The sequence below is a fragment of the Carcharodon carcharias genome, chromosome 20 (assembly GCF_017639515.1).
Source record: "Carcharodon carcharias isolate sCarCar2 chromosome 20, sCarCar2.pri, whole genome shotgun sequence".
In the NCBI taxonomy this organism is placed as follows: domain Eukaryota; kingdom Metazoa; phylum Chordata; class Chondrichthyes; order Lamniformes; family Lamnidae; genus Carcharodon; species Carcharodon carcharias.
This window is the reverse complement of record NC_054486.1, coordinates 24,091,195-24,112,820: the sequence shown is the minus strand read 5'-3', so window position 1 is coordinate 24,112,820 and position 21,626 is coordinate 24,091,195. Positions and strand designations below refer to the sequence as shown.

General features: G+C 41.9%; 1 protein-coding gene across 1 annotated transcript in view; it reads left to right on the top strand.

The window, feature by feature from the left end:
• pacs2 (phosphofurin acidic cluster sorting protein 2) overlaps positions 1–21,626 on the top strand; it is a 257,934-nt gene that overhangs the window by 169,883 nt on the left and 66,425 nt on the right. Inside the window, exons 8-12 of the mRNA XM_041214574.1 lie at positions 316–375; positions 1,434–1,591; positions 9,509–9,602; positions 15,472–15,546; positions 16,578–16,702. Coding sequence (XP_041070508.1) covers positions 316–375; positions 1,434–1,591; positions 9,509–9,602; positions 15,472–15,546; positions 16,578–16,702 — 512 coding nt within the window. The remainder of the gene's footprint in view (positions 1–315; positions 376–1,433; positions 1,592–9,508; positions 9,603–15,471; positions 15,547–16,577; positions 16,703–21,626) is intronic.

The following is a 21,626-nucleotide window of genomic DNA, read 5'->3' as shown; positions in this document are numbered from 1 at the left end:
GCTGTGTCATAATGTGCACATAGTGGGCATTTTATGCCAGTTGAGGCCATCTGGATATTGGATGAAACAGATTGATTTTCTCTAGTCATTAGGGAGCAGAGAATTTCAGACTTAGAACTAACTGTAAAACTGGTCGAAGAGGTGAAAGAACAGTATGTTAATCAGTTCAGTATGTCTTCATAAACTAGATGGTTACATCTAGAAACATACACAGGCGTTTAGAGTTTGCATTGCTTTTCATGGCTTCTTTATTGTGAGAAAGATGCATGACTGTTATCTTGAAAGAATTAATAGTTTAACTATTTTTCCTTCCAGCAACAGAACTTCAAGCAGAAAGTAGTTGCATTACTGAGAAGGTTCAAGGTTTCAGATGAGGTATGCTGATTGGCACTTTTATGATCTATAATGGGATGTAGAATTATGGTGTATGCTTACAATACAAAGTAATCCTTCTATTATGATAGGTCTCAACCAGAAGTACACTCCCACAGTTGGTAAATTATTTGCTGGGTGGAGGGCTGAAAGGCAAGACCAGTCCATTCCTGTCATCATTTGATGTCTCCATTCATTCTAGCAGGAGTCCCTTATTCATAGGAGTTGGAGACATGATTGATTCTCTCTATTTTTTATAGCTCATGGATGCTAAGACTACTTCCTAGCCTTTTCACAAACCCCCTTGAGCTCAAATCAACTGAATCAATGTAGATTAGGAATGGAACTCTTAGATTTGTTCCTGAACTTGTTGCCTGCACACCGGTCATTGTTTACTTCCTGGTAACTCTCCCAAATTATTGTTGTGTGAGTCTTGACTGCGATTGTCGGCAGGGTATCCTGCTGCAGCTGAGCCCAATCCTGTCCATGACCTCACCTCCTGTCCGTGCTTGTTTCTCCCTCGGGTTGCTGCAAAGTGATCGGGAGCCGGAAGATTAAATACAAGAGATTTAAGAGAATTTCTACCTAACTTTAACTCTTTTTTTTTCTCCTTAACCCAAAGGCACTGAATTTGGTTATAACGCCCCTATTGCCACACTAGCTGACATAAACCAACTCAACATAGACCATTGATCAAGGTTGGAACATCATGACCTAGAGCACCAGGTTATTCAATGAATAAACTCGCTGAATCTTCAGAGGAGCTTTGGCATCTGCATTGTCTCATTAGCATTGGGCCCAAGCTTTGCTATAGAAAACTGAAAAATGTTATCTTGTGACTTGTCAAAAATGCAGCATTCCATTATTAAATATGCAACATTCCTATCTTAAATGTGTTTATTTAGGGAAAAATGCGTGCAGAATTATCTGGATCATGACTGAATAAGTCCAGTTCTTTCGTTAAATGCTTTTTTTTGTGCTCATCAAGCTAAGGGAGAGCAATGGGCAAATAGTTTCTAGGAGTCAGGCATTGATAAAATCTATGCTTGAATCGGTTGTAGGTCCTTGATTCGGAGCAGGATCCCACAGACAATGTACAGGAGGTGGAGGAGGACCTTGATCTGCTGTACGACAGCTTGGATGTGGAAAATCCCAGTGACAGCGGCCCTGACATGGACGATGATGACAGCGTCCTCAGCACTCCAAAACCAAAGCTCAAGTATGGAGAGCATTTGTCACACATTGTTGCTTTACAGTATCGCCCTGCTTGCAGATTATAAATAGTTACCACTACTGCACCAGGTTTGAGTCAGAGCTTTGCAATAAGAAAACTTTCCTCTTGTCCAGTCAGATGCAAAACATTTCCATATTAAATGTATTGGTTTTAGAAATATTATCTAATCAAAAGAAAGGAAGAATTGAATTCAAACAATGCCTTATGAGAGTCTCAGAACTTCCCAAAGCTCTTTGCAGCCAATTAAACACTTTTGAAGTGTAGTCTCTGTTGGAAATGCAGCAGCCAAACCCCTTTCCTCAATGACTGGGGAGCCCAATACATCAGTGCAAAAGATAATGCTGAAACATTTGCAACAATCTTCAGCCAGAAGTGCTGAGTGGATGACCCACTTCGGCCTCCTCCGGAGGTTCGCAGCATTACAGGTCTGATCCTCAGTCAATTTGATTCACTCCATGTGATATAAAAAAACGGCTGAAGACACTGGATGCAGCAAAGGCTATAGGTCCTGACAGCATCTGACATCTTGGCTGTAGTACCGAAAACCTGTGCTCCAGAACTAGCTGTGCCCCTAGCTAAGCTGTTCCAGTACAGCTACAACACTGACATCTACCCAACAATGTGGAAAATCACCCAGATACATCCTGTCCACAAATCCAACCTGGTCAATTTCTGCCCCGTCACTCTACTCCCAACCATCAGCAAAGTGATGGAAGGTGTCATTTACAGTCTGTCAACTTGCACTTACTCAACAATAACCTGATCACTAATACTCAGTTTGGGTTCTACCAGGGCCTCTCAACTCCGGACCTCAGTATGGCCTTGGCCCAAACATGATAAGGTGAGAGTGACTGCTTTTGACACAAAGGCAGCATTTGACTAAATGTGATAGCAAGAAGCCCTAACAAAATTAGGTCAATGGGAATCAGGGGGGAAGCTCTCCATGAGTTGGAGTTACACCTAACACAAAGGAAGGAGACCAATTATCTCAGCCCAGAACATCACTAAACGAGTTCTTCAGTGTAGTGTCCTAAGCCCAACAATTTTCTTTAATGACCTTCCCTCCATCTTAAGGTCAGAAGTGGGGATGTACACTGATGATTGCACAATGTTCAGTACCAGTCACAACTGGTACAACACAGATACTGAAGCAGTCTGAGCCTGCATGCAAGAACTGGACAACATTCAGGCTGAGGCTGATAAGTGGCAAGTAACATGTCACTCAAGTGTTAGGCAATGACCATCAGAGAGAGAGCAGACCACCAAGAGAGAATTAAACCATCTCCCATTTGACCTTAACAGCATTACCATCACTGAATCCCCCTTTATCAATATCCTGGGTTGACCATTGACTTGGAAAGCCATCTAAATACTGTGGCTACAAGAGCGGGTCAGGGGCTGGGAATCCCGTGGCAAGTAACTCACTTCCTGACTCCCCAAAGTCTGTCCACTATCTACAAGGTACAAGTCAAGAGTGTGATGAAATACTCTTCACTTGCTGGATGAGTGCAGTTCCAACAACACTCGAAGCAGCTTGACATCATCCGGGACAAAGTAACTTGCTTGACTGGCACCCCATCCACCACCACAAATATTCATTGGAGCACAGTGTGTACCATCTACAAGATGCAGTGTAGCAGCATATCATGCCTTCTTCAACAGCAGCTTCTGAACCTGCAAGTTCCCTCCAAGCCACACATCATCCTGACTTGGAACTGTATTCCTTCAATGCTGCATCAGAAATCTGGAACTCCCTTACTTACTGCACCTTAGGTGTACCTATACCACATGGCCTGCAGCGGTTCAAAAAGTTAGCTCATTACCACTTTCTCCAGGGCAACTAGAGATGGACAAAAAATGCTGACCTTGCCAACAACACACTCATCACGTGAATGAAGAAAACAAAAGCCAATTTGTGCATGATAAATTGATAATGCAGATCTCTTGTTTTTAAGTGTTGATTAGGGATATATCTTGGCCAGGGCACTTGGGAGAACAGCCCTCTTATAGTTCAACAATCCCTATGTACTAGATTTTGTGATCAAGTGGGACTTAAAAACCTGCATCCTTCAGATCTTGAGGCGAGAGTGCTACCATTGAGCCATGGTTGACCTGCAGCTGTAAAATGTAACATGTTTTAATTGGTCAGGAGAGAATAAAGAACAAAGGAGAGGTCTGTGGTAGGGTGGAAGGCAGGTGAGATTAAATGATAAAGGGTTGGCATGCAAGTCAAAATGAAATGTTAATTGGACAGGAAAAGAAACAAAAGATAAACCTAGAGGAAGTCTATATAGGAACAGCAGAATCATTGCCAACAGCTGCTGTCTGAAAAATTAGGGGCAGAGAATATAATCTGAAATTGTTGAATTCATTGAGTCCCGGAAGACTGTAAAGTGCCTAATTGAAAGGTAAGGTGTAGGTCCTCAAGCTTATATTGAGCTTCACAGGACCGTGTGGGAGGCCAAAGGTGAAGAGGTCAGAGTGGGAGTAGGGCAAGCATTAAAATGAAAGAAGACTGGAGTTTCAGGGTCATGCTTGTGGACTGAACAGAGGTGTTCAGCAAAGCAGTCACCCTATCTGCATTTTGTCTTCCCAGTGTAGGGGTGATCACATCATGAGCAGCAAACAAAATATTCTAAATTGAAAGAACTAGAAGTAAACCATTGCTTCACCTGGAAGAAGTGTCTGGATCTCTGGACATTGGGAAGGGAAGGAGTAAAAGGACAGGTGTTGCATCTCTTGTGCTTGCATGAGAAGGTGTCATGGGAAGGAGAGATAGTATTGGGTGTGACTGAGGAGTGGACCAGGATATCAAGGAGAGAATGGTCCCTTTGGAATGCCGAGGGGAAAGGGAGGAAAAGATGTATTTGGTGAGGACAAGGGTAAGAAATGCGGATGGGGTGACCATTTTACAGAACACCCGCTATTCAGTCTGCAAGTGTGACCACAAGCTTCCATTCACCTATAATTTTCATCCTCTGCTCTGGTCTCCCTATCCTTGGCCTCCTACACTTTTTGAATGGAGCTCAATGTGAGCTGGAGGAACAGTAACTCATCTTTCACTTTGTTACTTCACAACTTCCATAACTCAACCGTTTCAGATCAAAAGCTCTACCCCCTTTTTCAGACATCAGCTGTTAGAAATAATTCTATTTGGACTTCCTCTGCACTCACCTTTTCTTGTTTCTTTGTTGTCTCATAACCCTCTCATTTTGCCTGTTGCCATAGTCGCTCCTGCTACCCACCTTATCATAGACCTTCCCTCTTATTCTTCCCCGCCCCCATTTTCCTTGCCTCTCTATTGGCTTAAAACCTGTTATATCTCTAACTTTTCCAGTTTTGTCAAAAGATCATTGATCTGAAACATTAACTCTGTGTTACTCTCCACAGTCGCTGTCTGGCCTGCTGAGGATTTCCAGCAGTTTCTGTTTTTATTTGATTTCCAGCATCCGCAGTATTTTGTTTTTGTAAAATTATCAGGATCACTGGTGTAAAGTGACCGATTAAGTCAGTTTTTAAAAGTTTTAAATCCTAAATCAGCCATTCTTTAGTTGAGTGGAATTGTCAATCGGTGCTCAATTTGGGACAGTTTAGTGCTGGTAGACCTATGCCTTTCAGGAACTGGATAGAGCCTGCCAAACTCATTCCAATATGATTCTTGCAGACAACAAAGAGGAGACATCCATCCTATTAAATTTAGGCTGGGTTTAAACTCAGATCCCAGAGGTGAAAGGCCACTACCAACAGGCTGATTTACAAATTTATTCTGAGGACTGCGTGTCGAAGGTTGTGGGTTCAAGTCCTAATCCAGCACATAATGAAATAAAAAAGCTCAACAGGCCAGAAGCAACTGTGGAGAGAGAAACAGAATTAATGTTTCAGGTCGCTGACCTTTCATCAGAACTGGGAGAAGTTAGAAATGTAATAGTAAGTACAGAGGCAGGGAAAGTGGGGGTGGGGAAGAACAAAAGAGAAGGTCTGTGATGGGGTGGAAGGCAGGAGAGAAATGACCAAAGAGCTGGTGGTGCAGGGTCAAAGAGAGTGGTAGTGAGACAAGTAAATAAACAAAAGGATGTGTCTAGAGGAGGTGCAGATGCCGAATGATGAACAACTGCTATCTGAAAGCGAAAACAAGCGATAAATGAGAGTAAAACTGAAACATGCAAATTAAAAGTAAACAAAGTGGGGTCAAAGATTACCGTCTAAAATTATTGAACTCGGTGACTTCAGGAGGCTCTCAAGTGTCTAATTGAAAGATGAGTTACTCAAAGTATAGTTGAAGTAGCTTTGGGAGTTAATGGGCTTAAAATGAACATTTGTTGATAGCTTATCCGCAGAAATGGAGGCAGAGAAGTCGAGGAAAGGAAGGGCAGCGTCAGAGATGGACCATGTGAAGGTGAGGGAAGGGTGGAAATTGAAAGCAAAAGTTGATGAAATTTTCCAGTTCAGGGTGAGACCAGGAGATGGCAGCAATATAGTCATCAATGTAATTGATAAAGAGATGAGGGAGGGGGTTTAATTCAGAATGGAATCAGGAATGTTCCACATGTCCCACACAAAGACAGGCATAGTGAGGACACGTGCAGATACCCATAGCAACACCTTTTATCTGGATGAAGTGAGTGGGACTGAAAAGAAGTTGTTCAATGTCAGAACAAATTAGCCAAGTGGAAGAGCATTTTGGTGGATGGAGTCTGGTTGGGCATCCATTCAAGGAAGAAATGGAGAGTCCCAAGATCATCCTGGTGGGGAGAAGAAGGTGTTGAGGGATTGAACGCAATGATGAAGAGGAGGTGGTTGGGATGCGGAAAGTGAAAATTGTTAAAGTGATGGAGGGTGTCAGAACACAGATATAGGTGGGAGGAAACTGTACAGGGGAGAAAAATAGAGTTGAGATAGGAAATAATTTCAGTGGGGCAGGAACAGACTGAAACAATGGGCCTACCAGGGCAGTCCTGATGATGGATCTTGGGAAGAAGATAAAACCAGGCAATTGGGTGTTTGGGCATTTGAGGTTGGTGGGAAGATTTCCAGAAGAGATTAGGCCAGCGCAGAAAATGGCTTGATACTTGTTTGGTGGGATCATGGTCCGGGGGAGATAGGAGAATTTGTCGGAGTGCTGCTGTTTGGCCTTTACCAAGCAGAGATCAGTTTGCCACCCAAAAATAGCACCACCCTTGTTGGTTGGTTTAATAACAATGTTAGAATCGGACCTGAGAGAACAGAATACACCAAGTTTAGAGGGAGACATGTTCGAGAGAGTGAGGGGAGCCAAAGAAGTTGAGACGGCCAATGTTATTCCGGCAATTCTCAATATAAAGATCAAGGGAGATGGTAAGATGTTGAAAGGAGGGGTTCAGGCAGAGGGAGAGTGGTGGAGATGAGTAAAAGGGCCTACTTTGTATGGGGGTGGGGAATACTCCTGGCCGAAGAAATGGGTGTGGAGGCAAAGTTGATGGAAGAAGAGCTCAGCGAGTGTTGAGCTCCAAATTCATTGATGTGGGGACATAGAGGGATGAAGCTGAGGCTATTGTTGAGGACAGATGAATCATTAAGGGTCAGAGAGGGGAAGGTTGGAATGTATTGTGAATACAGGGCAATGGCAAGATTAAAATAAAAGATGGGGTCAGGAGGAAGTGAGGGGGAAGAAAGGGAAGCTTGTGATCCTTCATACCTAAAAGGAATAAAAAAGTATTTTGTTGAAATGGTGGATAAAGATGAAATGAAACTGCAGACCAGGACAGCTTTGAGATCGAGAATCAGTGCTGATGGGGAGAGAGGGGTTGAGAGCATGCATGTTGGCAATGCATGGTTTTGTGTGTCTGTGGATCTCAGGATGCAACAAGAATAGCAGTTCAAGGAACGTTGAATGTCTGGGAGGTATCTATAGTCGTGGGTAAATCTGAAACACACAGGATGAAATTTCATTTGGAATCCAGTGGAATAAATCAGAGTGGGGAACAGTTACCCAGGAGGGAGATGTGGCTGTGAAAGCAAGCTTTGGTAGAAAACTGAACAAACATGAGAAGGGAAATAGAAAGCAATGAAGGTGAACAAGGTAAGAGACAAACCAAAATCTCATCCAAGAGAAGAGCAGAATTTCTTTAAAGCAGGCATTCCTGGAAAAGAAGTAGCAGAAAATTAAAGACTAATACAAAAGCATAATACCGCAGCTGCTGGAAATCTGAAATAAAAACAGAAAATGCTAGAAATACTCAGCAGGTCGGGCAGCATCTGTGGAGAGAGAAAGTTTGTTAAGTTTTCAGTTTGATGACCTTTCAACATAACTTGGAGAAGTTAGAAATGTAATAGGCTTTAAACAAGTGAAAGAGGAGAGGGCAGGGAAGGAAAGGTCACTGTATAGAGTGGGTGACAGGAGAGATTAAATAACAAGAATTGGTGGCGCATGGTCAAAGGGACTGGGAATGGGGCAAGAAAAGAAATAAAAGATACGTCCAGAGGACGTGTGAATGGCAGGCTAATGAATAGTTGCCATCTGAAAGCAAAATTATGGGTAAAAGAGACTAAAACTGAAAGGGTGATGGAGTTTACAGTCTGAAATTGTTGAACTCAGTGTTGATTGTGGAAGGCTGTAAAGTGGTCAAAAGATGAGGTGCCGTTCCACAAGTTTAAGCTTCATTGGGAATCTGCAGCAAACTGAGAGCAGAGAGGTCAGCAAGAGAGCAAGGTGGAGTATTAAGGTGACAGGTGACCTATAGCTCAGGGTTCATGCTTACAGATTGAATGGTAGTTTCTCAAAGCAATCACCCAGTCTGTGTTTAGTCTCCCCGTTGTTGAGCAGACTGCATTATGAGCAGCAAATACAGTATACTAAATTTAAAAAGGTACACTTAAATCACTGTTTCAATTGGAAAGAGCATTTGGGGTCTTGGGTGGTGAGGTGAGAGAAGGTAAAAGGGCAGGTATTGTCTCCTTTGCTTATATGGAAAGAGATTGGGCATACTGAAGGTTGGCATGGTGATGCAGTACTGAGGGAATGCTGTACTGTCAGAGGTGCCGTCTTTCAGATGTATGTGTGCTGAGTTTGGTGTAAAAGATCCCATAGCACTATTTGCAGAAGACGGAGAAGTTCTTCTTAGCACGCTGGCCAATATTTATCTCAACCAACAGCACTTCCATGGTCCATAGAGTTTCAGTTCTGCACTCCAATCACTACTCCAATGATATTTTATAAAAATTTCCTGTTCCATACTTGCTGGGGAATGTTTTCACTGAATCACATCAATGTATAGGGCTGACGCACTAGTCACTGTTCTGTGCTTCCCGTGACCTGTAGTGCTCGCTCAATGCTTCTCACCGAATGCTGGTTCCCATTTCATGCTGCCACCTTCTGGATGAAGCGAACAACTGCTCTGGGTGCCAAACCACTATTTTCCAAGTAAAAAGCAAGTGCTGTAAAAACTCAAGGTCTGGCAGCATCTGTGGACAGCAAAACAGAGTTAGTGTTTTGAGTCCATTATTAAGCTTCTTTGAACATTAACACTGTTTCCCTCCACAGATGCTGCCAGACCTGCTGAGTTTTTCCAGCAATTTATTTTTATTTCAGATGTCCAACAATTGCAGCATTTTACACTAGTTTGCCGAACTACTCCAAAAGGTGGAGCTGGAAATAAAGGGAAGAAATCACACTGTAGAGCATTACATAGCTTGCGAGGCACTCCTGCTCTAGACGATTATAAGATGTGGATCAAGCATTAAGCATTTTGACGCCCATTGCAATTTAAGAATGTTAAAAGAAATTTCAGCATGTCCTTTATTTTGTAAAACTGACTAAGGACCTCTGTGATTTTGAATGTACCATACCTGTAAATTATTGGAGCAGCATTGTAAGCGCTTCACTGGCTTTATCCAATATCTTATCTTTTGTTCATTGTTTTACAGGCCCTACTTTGAAGGCTTGTCACACTCCAGTTCTCAAACTGAAATTGGCAGTATCCACAGCTTAAGAAGCCAGACCAAGGAGCCACCCAGTCCTGTAAGAAATGCATATTATTGTATAAGCAAGTTATAGTAGTTTGAAAAGATGCTCCTGACTGGAAAGAAAAACTTTCACCACTGAGTGAGGTCAAAAATGAATTAGTAGTATTTTGCATCTTCATGAACTCGCACTTTTGCAATGCTAGGTATCATTAACAGGGCGGAACAAGAGAAAGAAAACCAAATAGGAGGGAGAGAGGCACAAACAAAGTTAGAAGAACAAAAGCATGGTTGAATAATGAAGTTTCATAGGCCTTTCGTTACCAAGGGGGAAGTGGCAAGACATAAGGACATGGGCATATGTTTCTGAAAAGCAGGCGAGCTTTGGATGAAACACTAGCAACTGGTGGAGCTAACAAGCAAGTAATGGTGAAAGAGCAGTGGATGAGTGTCATTATCTAGCATGCATTGCCTAAGAAGGTAGTGAAAGCATATTCAATAGCAACTTTCAAAAGGGACTTGGATATATACTTGAAAAGGAAAACAAAATTGCAGATTGATGGGGAAAGAGCAATGGAGTTGGGCTAATTGGAAAGTTCTTTCAAAGAGCCAGCATAGGCCTCATAGACCAAATGGCCTCCTCCTTTGCTGAAGGAGTCTGTGTTGGAGTGTGGCTGGAGGAGACTGCAAGGCCAAGGATGGATTTCAAAACCAGGATTAGGATCTTAGTGAACACATTGTTTAGGTTGCCACTTTCTGCAAATGTGAACTCAGGTAGGTAGCCAAGGGCTGGGATAAAGTCTTTCCTTTTGGTAAAAACTCAACTGAAACCCAAAAAACTAATCCTTCCAGGCTGTAAGAGGCATAATTAAGTGCAAAGCGTGGCTTTTATATTTTTATTAAGTCAGACCACTCGTGTGGAAATATTCATACATTCCACTTAAAAACTGAACTCTTCCGTAATCTGATACCAGATTAGCTGGAGAAGATGCAGAACAATATTCACAAGAATGATACCAGAACTGAGAGGATATACTAATCTGGAAATACTGAATAGGTTGGGACTCTTTTCTCTAAAAACAGAGAAGGTTTTTAGGGATGATCTCATGGAGGTTTTTAAGCTAGAGAAAGTGCAGAGGAATCCAAAACTAGAGGTCATCAATATAAGATAGTCACTAATAAGCCCATTAGGAAACTTAGGGAAAACCTTTTTATCTAGTGTATGATAATTATGTGGAACTAGCTACCACAAAGAGTAGGTGAGTAAAATAGTTTAGGCATATTTAAGGGGAAGCTAGGTAAGCACAAGAGTCAGAAAAGAATAGAAGGGTATACTGATAAAATTACATGGAGAGGAGTGGGAGGAGGCTTCTGTGGAGCACGATTGCTGGCATAGACCATTTGGGGTCCTGTTTCTGTACTGTACATTCAATATAATTTGATAGAGATAGCCCTGGAAATATGCACTGTATTCACGTACTGCTGGATATCTGCCACAAGAGGTTGCTGTTGATTAATGTTAATCTTTTAGACATCATCACATGAGAAGTTGTGGACACCACAGCATTAGAATTCATTGATACCTCCTCTGGATCTATTAAAAGGACAGGGCACTGTAACATTCTGAGATTAGGAGTCCAGAACGAACAGGCATAATAAAATTGGTGCTTTTCCATTTAGAAGTGAAATCAGGAAGCACTATTTCCTCTGGTGGGGGAGTCCCAAATTAGGGGGCTACTCTTAAAATTAGAGCTAAACTGTTCAGAGGTGATGTCAGGAAGAATATCTTCAGATAAAAGAATCATAGAATAGTTACAGCACAGAAGCAGATCACTTAGTCTGTTGTGTCCATGCCAGCTTTCTGCAGGAGCAGCTCTGCTAGTACCATTCCTGCGCTCTTTCACTGTCGCCCTGAATTTTTTTTTCTCTACTGTTGAAAGCCATGATTGATCTGCCTCCACCACACTCTCAGTGCATTCCAGATCCTAACCAATGGCATTAAAACCAATGTGGCATTAAAAAGGTCTTTCCCGCATGTTGCTGTTGTTTCTTTTGTCAAACATCTTATATCAGCGTCCTTTGGTTCTTGATATTTCTGCCAATGGGAACGGTTTATATCCACTCCAGCCAAACCCCTCATGATTTTAAACACCTCTATCATATTTCCTCACAACTTTTCCTTCTAAAAGGAGAACTACCCCAACTTCTCCATTCTGTCCATAAAATGGAAGTTCTTCATCCCTTGAACTATTCTCGGAAATTTTTTCTGCACCCTCTCTAAAACCGTCACATCCTCCCTACAGTGTGGTGCCCAGAATTGGGTGCTATACTCCAGTTGAGGCTGAATCAGTGTTTTATAAAAGCTCATCACAACTTCCTTGCTTTTGTCACTATACTTCTAATTATAAAGCCAAGGATCCCTATATGCCTTTTTAACCACTTTTTCAACTTGCACTGCCATCATTAACAATTTGTGCGCTTATACCCCCCAGGTCTCTCTTTAGAATGGGATCCTTTATTTTTATATTGCTTCTCCTTGTTATTCTGCTTTCACTCTTCTCTGCATTAAATTTCATCTGCTATATGTCTGCACGTTTCACTAGCCTGTCTAGGCTAGTGGACTCTTGAAGTGCACTAACCTTCTCACAATACACAAACTTCCAATCTTTGTGCCATCTATACATTTGAAATTATGCCCTGTACACTCAAATCTAGATCATTAATATATATCAAGGAAAGCAGTAGTCCTAGTACGTTCCTTATAGTATCCAACTATATACCTTCTTGTCCAAAAAAACAACCATTCATCACAATTCTGTTTCCTGTCAATTAACCAAATTAATTGCTGCCTCTTTTTTATTCCATGGGCTTCAACTTTGCTGGCAAATCTGTTGTGTGACACTTCATCAGATGTCTTTTGGAAGTCCACCATATGTCATACCAACTATATTACCATCAATCCTCTGTTACCTCATCAAAAAACTCATTGTTATTTAAATAGAATTTACCTTTAACAAACCTATGCTGGCTTTCCTTAATTAATCCACACTGGAAGCTAAAGGAAGAAACCTACAGTATTTCTCAATGAAAGGCAGTTAACCTTGTTGCATTTGGAGTTCTGGAATTCAGCTTGGTTGCAATTTTAAACCATAGCAGTTGGCTATTGGAAACCAAGGGCGTTTGGTTTCTGTTTTAAGCCACTGCGTATGAGTCACAGGGAGGCCTTTGCTTGAGCTATGGAATCCGGAGGCAAGAGGTCGGTAAAGAAAATGGTAAGTTGCTTAACCAAAAGCTAACAGAAAGACCCCCATGAAATCTTGTACCTTGGAGAACAGCTGGAACACTGAAGAGAAATCAGAGTGAATTCCAGAGAGTGGTGATATATCTTTGGTTTTGTCCCAGAGGAATACGTGAATGAACCTTCAAGATTTTGTAAGATAAGGGAACTCTTTGTGGATGGGTGGGGGGGTGAGGAGTAAAAAGTTAGAACTAAGTTTTGCCATAAGTCTTTATAAGCTAGTGTTAATAGTGCTTATTTTGTTTAATCCTTTTTGATATGCAGTGAAGTTTGCTTTTGTTTAAAAACGTAAAATTTTGTGGCATAGTTCTGTCAGTTAAGACGACACTAAAGTTGGTTGTAAGGTTGGAGGAGTTGCAGATAGTGAAGAGGATTGTCAAAGGATACAACGGGATATAGATTGGTTGGAGACTTGGGCAGAGAAATGGCAGATGAGTTTAATCCGGACAAATGTGAGGTAATGCATTTTGGAAGGTCTAATACAGGTAGGAATTATACAGTAAATGGCAGAACCCTTAAGTGCATCGACGGGCAGAGGAATCTGGGTGTACAGGTCCACAGGTCACTGAAAGTGGCAACACAGATGGATAAGGTAGTCAGGAAGGCATATGGGATGCTTGCCAAAACAAAAATACCTGGAAACACTCAGCAGGTCTGGCAGCATCTGCGGAGAGGAGCACAGTTAACGTTTCGAGTCCGAATGACCCTTCAACAAAACTAAGTAAAAATAGAAAAGAGGTGAAATATAAGCTGGTTTAAGGGGGTGGGGGGGGTAGAGCTGGATAGAGGGCCAGTGATAGGTGGAGATAACCAAAAGATGTCACAGACAAAAGGACAGAGAGGTGTTGACGGTGGTGATATTATCTAAGGAATGTGCTAATTAGGGTAGAAAGCAGGATAAGCAAGGTACAGATAGCCCTAGTGGGGGTGGGGTGAAGGAATCAAAAAAGGCTAAAAGGTAGAGATAAAACTGGATGGAAATACATTTAAAAATAATGGAAATAGGTGAGAAAAGAAAAATCTATGTAAATTATTGGAAAAAAAGAGAGGGGGAGAAATTGGAAAGGGGGTGGGGATGGAGGAGAGAGTTCATGATCTAAAATATTAAACTCAATATTCAGTCTGGAAGGCTGTAAAGTGCCTAAAGTCGGAAGGTGAGGTGCTGTTCCTCCAGTTTGCATTGAGCTTCACTATCCAGCTCTACCGCAACCATCCCCCCCCCCACCCCCACCCCCTTAAACCAGCTTATATTTCACCTTTCTTCTATTTTTACTTAGTTCTGTTGAAGGGTCATTCGGACTCGAAACATTAACTGTGCTCCTCTCCACAGATGCTGCCAGACCTGCTGAGTTTTTCCAGTTATTTTTGTTTTTGTTTTGGATTTCCAGCATCCGCAGTCTTTTGCTTTTATCTTAGTGCTTATATGGTATGCTTGCCTTCATCAGCAGGGGTATTGAATATAAAAGCTGGGAAGTCATGCTGCAGCTGTATAGAACCTTGAATAGGCCACACTTGGAATATTGCGTGCAATTCCAGTCGCCACATTACCAGAAGGATATGGAGGCATTGGAGAGGGTGCAGAGGAGGTTTACCAGGATGCTGCCTGGTCTGGAGGTTATTAGCTATGAGGAGAGGTTGGAGAAACTCAGATTGTTCTCAATAGAGTGATGGAGACTGAGGGGCGACTTGATAGAAATTTACAAAATTATAAGTGGCATGGACAGAGTAGATAGAAGCTTTTTCCCATGGTGGAAGACTCAATTACTAGGGGCCATAGATTTAAGGTGAGAGGAGAAAACTTTAGAGGAGATGTGCGGGGCAAGTTTTTTACACAGAGGGTAGTGAGTGTCTGGAATTCGCTGCCAGAGGAGGTGGTGGAAGCAGGTACGATAGTGGTTTTTAAGAGGCAGCTTGACAAATACATGAATAAGATGGGAATAGAGGGATACGGACCCCGGAAGTGCAAAATGTTTTAGTTTGACAGGCAATATGATTGGCACAGGCTTGGAGGGCCGAAGGGCCTGTTCCTGTGCTGTATTTTTCTTTGTTCTTAATTGCTGGTTGTTCGAGTTTCTTTGTTAAATGTTAACACTCCCTAACAGATTGTACAAAATATGACAAGTCACATGATGAGATATAGCTTGGTGAGAGGTAGGTTTTAAGGAGCATCTTGAAAGAGGAGGGGTAGAAAGGCAGTGATTTTTAGGGAGAGAATTCCAGAGCTTAAAGCTGCAACAGCTGAAGACCCAACTACCAATGGTGGATGATAATCAAGGATGTGCAAGATTTCAGATTTGGAGGTGTGCAGAGATCTTGGAGGCCTAAAGGAGGTTGTAGGACTAGAAGGGTGAGGTCATGGAGAAATTTGAAAACAAGGATGAAAATTTTACACCTGTACTCGTGTGAGAGATATCATGGAATGGGTACAGTGGAGGAGAGGAAATGTAAACCGTCATTGCTGAGGCCAATGTTGGCATCATTGCTCTTGTTATAAAAATTATCTGCAACTACACCATCTTCAAGGTGCATTTATATTGCGCTGATCCACAATTCTGCTGCCCATATCCTATTACACTCTAGTTGTTGTAAGCTCATTGACTTTATCCTGTTCCTCTTTTACTTCACACAGATAGATGTACCTGAAAAGCTCAAGAACTCTGGAAGCAAGTTTCATATAGACAGCATTTCCGATACATTGACAGTTGTGAGTATTATGTGCGTGTATTGCAAGACACATCTTCAAGCACTGCATCACAGGTAGCCTGGAGGTGGAGTGCAAAGGAGAGGTGAGAATAGGCAATGATGTCAACATTGGGTGGTTCAGGGGTATAAGGAAAGAAAATTGAAACTGAAGATGAGCTGGGAAAAGTATCTGGGAGCAGAGTTTTGATACACAGAAATATTAAGGGAGAAATAGAAGTGAAAGAGGGAAGTTTAGGAGGAACAGCATTGAAATTGCGAGGGAAAATGGAAAGGTACACATTGCATACATGTGGATCTTATTAATGAATGGATTGGGAGGAGGACTGGACATGAGGAGAAGCCATGAGGCATAGGGCTGCCGTTAGGTGCAGAAGCAAGATGCAACACTGAACCAGCTGGAGTCATCCATTCTTATAAATCATTTGTAAATCTCAGTTAAATTTCAACTTGTAACACACTCTTGTGTACCTATTATTCTATATATAAACTGTCTGAATCCCTTGATTAGATTCCAGCCTGTAACTCACTCCATTATTAATATATAAACCAGCTGAATCCCTCAATTACATTCTAGTCAGTGATTCACAGCTCAGTATTCATTATGCTATGTGTAATATCCAAACTGTTTAAATCTCCATTTGCTTCAAACCTGCCTGTCATTGACACAGACCCCACATTTTGTAGCACGTGGGTGCATAAGAGGTAAGTGAAATACTGGTCATACAATTCGGTTGTTTACATTAAATATTGAAAATCAGAAATTGATCTGAAATATAGTCCTATATTACCAAATAATCCTCTACAGGAATAGCTGAGACATTGGGTCATACATAGTAAATTCTTATTAGGTAGGGAAATGGAGGGATTGAGACTGTTGAATGCTGACTTTGAATGCTGTCTCTCGCTTGGTTAATATAAAGACTTCAGGGTATTGCACAAAACAGATGGAGCATGCATTACTCAAAGAGAACACAGTCTGCAGTGCATGCTATTTTTAAATCATGCTTTTCTTTTGTTTTCATTCCCCATAAGGATCAAATACAACAGGAAGAGGCGGCAGCGGCATCTGAAAGCATTAGTGCAGACACTTTTCTAGAAAAGCTCCCTCCCAGTGGAAAAATCACTAAGACTGAGTCTTTAATTATCCCTTCTACTAGGTAAGTCTTGTTCTATAGAAGATAACAGTAGCATAAAAATGTAAATTGTATGTCAACCATGATTCACTGCTAACAATTTCACCTTGAAGACAGAAGATTGTAGGTTCAAGTTGCACTCCAGAGACTTGAGCTCAAAATCTAGCTTGACACTCCAGTGCACTAACTTAGTGCTGCACTGGTTGCGATGCAGTCTTTTGGATGAGATGTTAAATCAAGTTGCCTTCTTAGATGGAGGTAAAAGACCCAAAGACACAACTTTAAGAAGAGCAAGTCAGGTCCCCCCACTATTCTGTCTGATATTTATCCCTTGATTAACACTTAAACCAGATTATCTGATCATCATCTCATTGCAACATCCTAATGTTGACTACACGTCAAAATTACTTCACTGACTGTTTGATGTCCTGAGATTGTAAAAGGCACTATATGAATGAAAATCCTTTCTTTAGTGGAATGAAACTGATTTTTGAGTTTTTTTTATATTCATTCGTGGGACGTGGGCCAGCATTTATTGCTTATCCCTAATTACCCTTGTTCAGAAGCATTTAAGAGTCAACCACATTGCTGTGGGTCTGGAGTCACATGTAGGCCCAACAAGTAAGGATGGCAGATTTCCTTCCCTAAAGGACATTAGTGAACCAGATGGGTTTTTACGACAATCGACAATGGTTTCATGGACATCATTAGACTTTTAATTCCAGATTTTTTTATTGAATTCAAATTCCACCATCTGCCATGCGGGATTCGAACCCTGGTCCCCAGAGCATTACCCTGGGTCTCTAGATTACTAGTCCAGCGACAATGCCACCACAATGCCTCCCCTTTTTACACTTGATATTTTTCCTTGGCTCACTCAGGCTCCCAAATGTAGGTGTTGCATTTCCTGCAAACAGGGTGCATCTTATCTGTCCAATATCTAGGTAAATGTAATGCTCTTAGGGGTTGAATAGAGCATCCTTGTCACTGTACTCTAGCTGGCTAGTATATACTATTTTCTATCACATAATCTACTTCGCTTTGGAAGGCTGTAAAACATACATACTGTTAAGACTTCAGTACATTTTCTTTTGTGTGTCAGTTGTGGCTCAGTTGGTAGTAATCTCACCTCTGAGTCAAAAAATTGTATGCTCAATCCCACTCCAGAGACTTCAGCCCATACACTAGGTTGGTCACTTCAGTGCGGTACTAGAGAAATGCTGCACTGTGGAAGATGTGATTTTTGGATGAAATGTTAAACTGAGGCCCCGTCTGCCCCCTCAGGTGTACCTAAAAGATTTCCATGGCACTATTTTAAGTAGAGGTTCTCCCCAGTGTCCTGGCAAACATTATCCTTTCAAGCAACATAGACTATCTGGTCAGTTTTCTCATTGCTGTTTATGGGGCCTTGCTGTACTCTGGTACAATTCGAAAATGACAGCAGTGACTATATTTTTAAAAGTACTTCCTTAGCCGTAGAGCATTTTAGATGTCCTGCAGTTGTGTAAGGTGCCATATAAGTGCAAGTTATTTCTACCTTTCCGAATAAATGTCACATATCAGAACTGTGCTGCGACTTTACAAAATGTGAATTTAAACAAAACATTTGCTGTCTGTAACTACTGAAAGGTACCTAGTACAGACTCCCATTGGGTAAACACAGTATGACTGTCAGGACAGGCTGGCTTCAGGGTGGGAGACTGACATTCAATTTTCAATCTATAGCTGAAGTAAATGTTGGCCCCTTAGAGGATGAAATTAGGAAATTAATCATGGCAAAAACTTGGAACAAACATTTTGTAGCTGGCTTCAAGGCAGTGGATACATTGGAGCAATCTTCCAAAATTTCCTAGATTCTGGAAAGGTCGCAGCAGATTGCAATACTGGAAGTGCAATATCCCTATTTAAATAGGGTGGGAAACAGAAAGCAGGAAACTATAGGCCAGTTAGCCTAACACCTGTCATTGGGAAATGCTAGAATCCATTATTAAAAAAGTAATATTAGGACATTTAGAAAATCATAATACAAGCAGATTCAACACACTTTTATGAAATTTGTATTTAACAGATATATTAGAGTTCTTTAATGTAACCAACAAGGTGGATTAAGGGAAAATCAGTAGATGTAGTGCTTTTGGATTTCCAGAAGGCTTTCAATAAGGTGCCACATAAAAGGTTACTACACAATATAAGGAGCTCGTGGTCTTAGGGGTAATATGTCAGTATGAATAGGAGGTTGACTTAACTAACAGAAAATGAGAGAGTCAGGGCAAATGGGTTATTTTCAACTTGACAAACTGTAACTAGCAGAGTGCCGCAGGGATCAGTGCTGGGGCTCAATTATTTACCTTCTAGATTAACGACTTGGTTGAAGGGATCAACGGTATTGTAGCCAAATTTGCTGCTGATAAGAAGATAAGTGAGAAAGCAAATGCGAGGAGGACTTGGTCCACAAAGGGGTATAGATAGGTTAAATGAGCAGGCTAAAATTTGGCAGATGGAATATAATATGAAAAAATATGAGGTTATCCAGTCTGGTAAGAAAAATAAAAAAGCAGAATATTATTTAAATGAAGAGAGACTACAGAATGCTGTGATACAAAAGCATCTGGGTGTCCTTGTACATGAAGCACAAAAAGTTAGCACTCAAGTACAGTAAATAATTAGGAAGGCAAATGGAATGTTAGCCATTATTGCAAGGGAGATTGATTATAAAAGTAGGGAGGTCTTACTACAGCTGTACAGGTTGTTCGTGAGATCAAACCTAGAGTACTGCATGCAGCTTTGATGTCTCTATTTAAGAAAGGTTACATTTGGGCTGGGGGCTGTTTAGAGAAGTTTCACTAGATTTCTTCCTAGGATTAAGGGGTTGCCTTATGAGGAAAGGTTGAGCAGATTGGGCCTACACTCATTGGAGTTGAGAAGAATGAGTGATGATTTTATTGAAACATGTAAAATTCTGAGGAAGCTTGACAGGGCAGATAATAGAATGTTTCACCACGTAGGGGGTAATTTAGAACTAGCAAGCACTTTGCTGATAATCGAGAATAGACTGATGGTGCAGTAATTGGCCAGATTGGATTTGTCCTGCTCTTTGTGGGCAATTTTCCACATTGCCAGGTAGATGCCAGTGTTGTAGTTGTTATGGAACATCTTGGCTAGGGGCACGGCTAGTTCTGGAGTACACACCTTCAGTACAACTGCCAGGACATTGTCAGCGCCCACAGCTGTATCCAGTGCCTTCAGCCGTTTCTTGATATCATGTGGAGAGCATGAAATTGGCTGAAGACTGGCATCTGTGATGGTGGGGACCTCAGGAGGAGGCCAAAATGGATCATTCACCCAGCACTCCTGGCTGGAGATGGTTTCAAATGCCTCATCCTTGTCTTTTGCACTGATACGCTGGACTTCCTCCATCATTGAGGAGGCAGATATTTATGGAGCCTCCTCTTCAGGTTAATTCATTTTTGTCCATCATCATTCATGACTGGATGTGGCAGAATTGCAGAACTTTGATCTGATTCGTTAGGTGTGGGGTCACTTTCGCTTGTTGTCCTGTATTGTAGCTTTACCAGGTTGTCACCATGATTTTGGGTACACCTGGTGCTGCTCTCCTGCCGTCCTCATTGAGCCAGCGTTAATCCCCTGGCTTGAAAGTAATTGTAGAGTGGGGATATGACAGGTCGTGATGGAATACAATCTGCTGGTGCTGATGGCCCACAGCACCTCATGGATGCCCAGTTGTGAGCTGTCAGATCCATTCCAAATCAATCCAATTTAGCGCAGTGGTAATGCCATACAACCCAATGGGCAGTTTTCCCAGTGTGAAGTTAGGACTTTGTCTCCACAAGAACTGTGTGGTGGTCACTCTTACCAATACTGTCATGGACAGATGTGTCTGGGACAGGTAGGTTGGTGAGGGTGAGGTCAAGTAGGTTTTTCCTTCTTCTTGGTTCCTTCACCACCTGCCACAGTCTCAGTCTGGCAAATATGTCCCTGAGGACTTGGCCAGCTCAGTCAGTAGTAATGCTACCAAGCCACTCTTGGTGATTAGCATTGAAGTACTCCACCCAGAGTACTTGGTGCTATTGCTACCCTCAGTGCTTCTTGCAAGTGGTATTCAACATGGAAGAGTACTAATTCATCAGCTGAGGGAGGGCTGTAGATGGTAATCAGCCGGAGGCCGGATGCTTACTTGCCCATGTTTGACATGATTCCATGAGACTTCATGGGATCTGTGTCAATGTTGAGTGCTCCCAGAGCAACTCAACTGTATACCATTGTGCCGGTGGGACAGCACAGATCCAGAGGTGGTGATGTGGGTATCTGGGTGTAAGGTATAATTTTGTGAATATGACTGTGTCAGCCTGTTGCTTTCCTGGTCCATCGGACAACTCTACCAATTCTGTCACTAGTTCCCAGATGTTAGGAAGGAGGACTTTGCATGGTCAACTGGACAGGGTGTGCTGTTGTCGTTTCTGGTGCCTAGGTCAATTCCAGTTGGTCAGTCCAGTTTTATTCCTTTTTGACTTTTCTGTAGTAATTTTGTACAACTAAGTGACTTGCTAGGCCATTTCAGGGGGCAATTAAGTATCAACCACATTGTCTGGATCTGGAATTGCATGTAGGCCCGACCAGATATGGACAGAAGATTTCCATCCCTGAAGGACGAGTGAACCAAAGGGTTTTACGACAAGTTGATAGTTTCATGATCATTACTGAGAATAGCTTTTTAATTCCAGATTTATTAATTAATTGAATTTAATTTCTACCAGCTGCTGTGGTGGGATTTGAACCACTGTCACAGAATCACAGAATAGTTACAGCGCAGAAGGAAGCCATTTGGCCTATCCTTTCTGTTCTGGCTCTCCGAAGGAGCAGTTCACCTAGTGCCATACCCCCGCCTTCTCCCCATAGCCCTGCACATTTTTCCTTTGCAGATACTAAT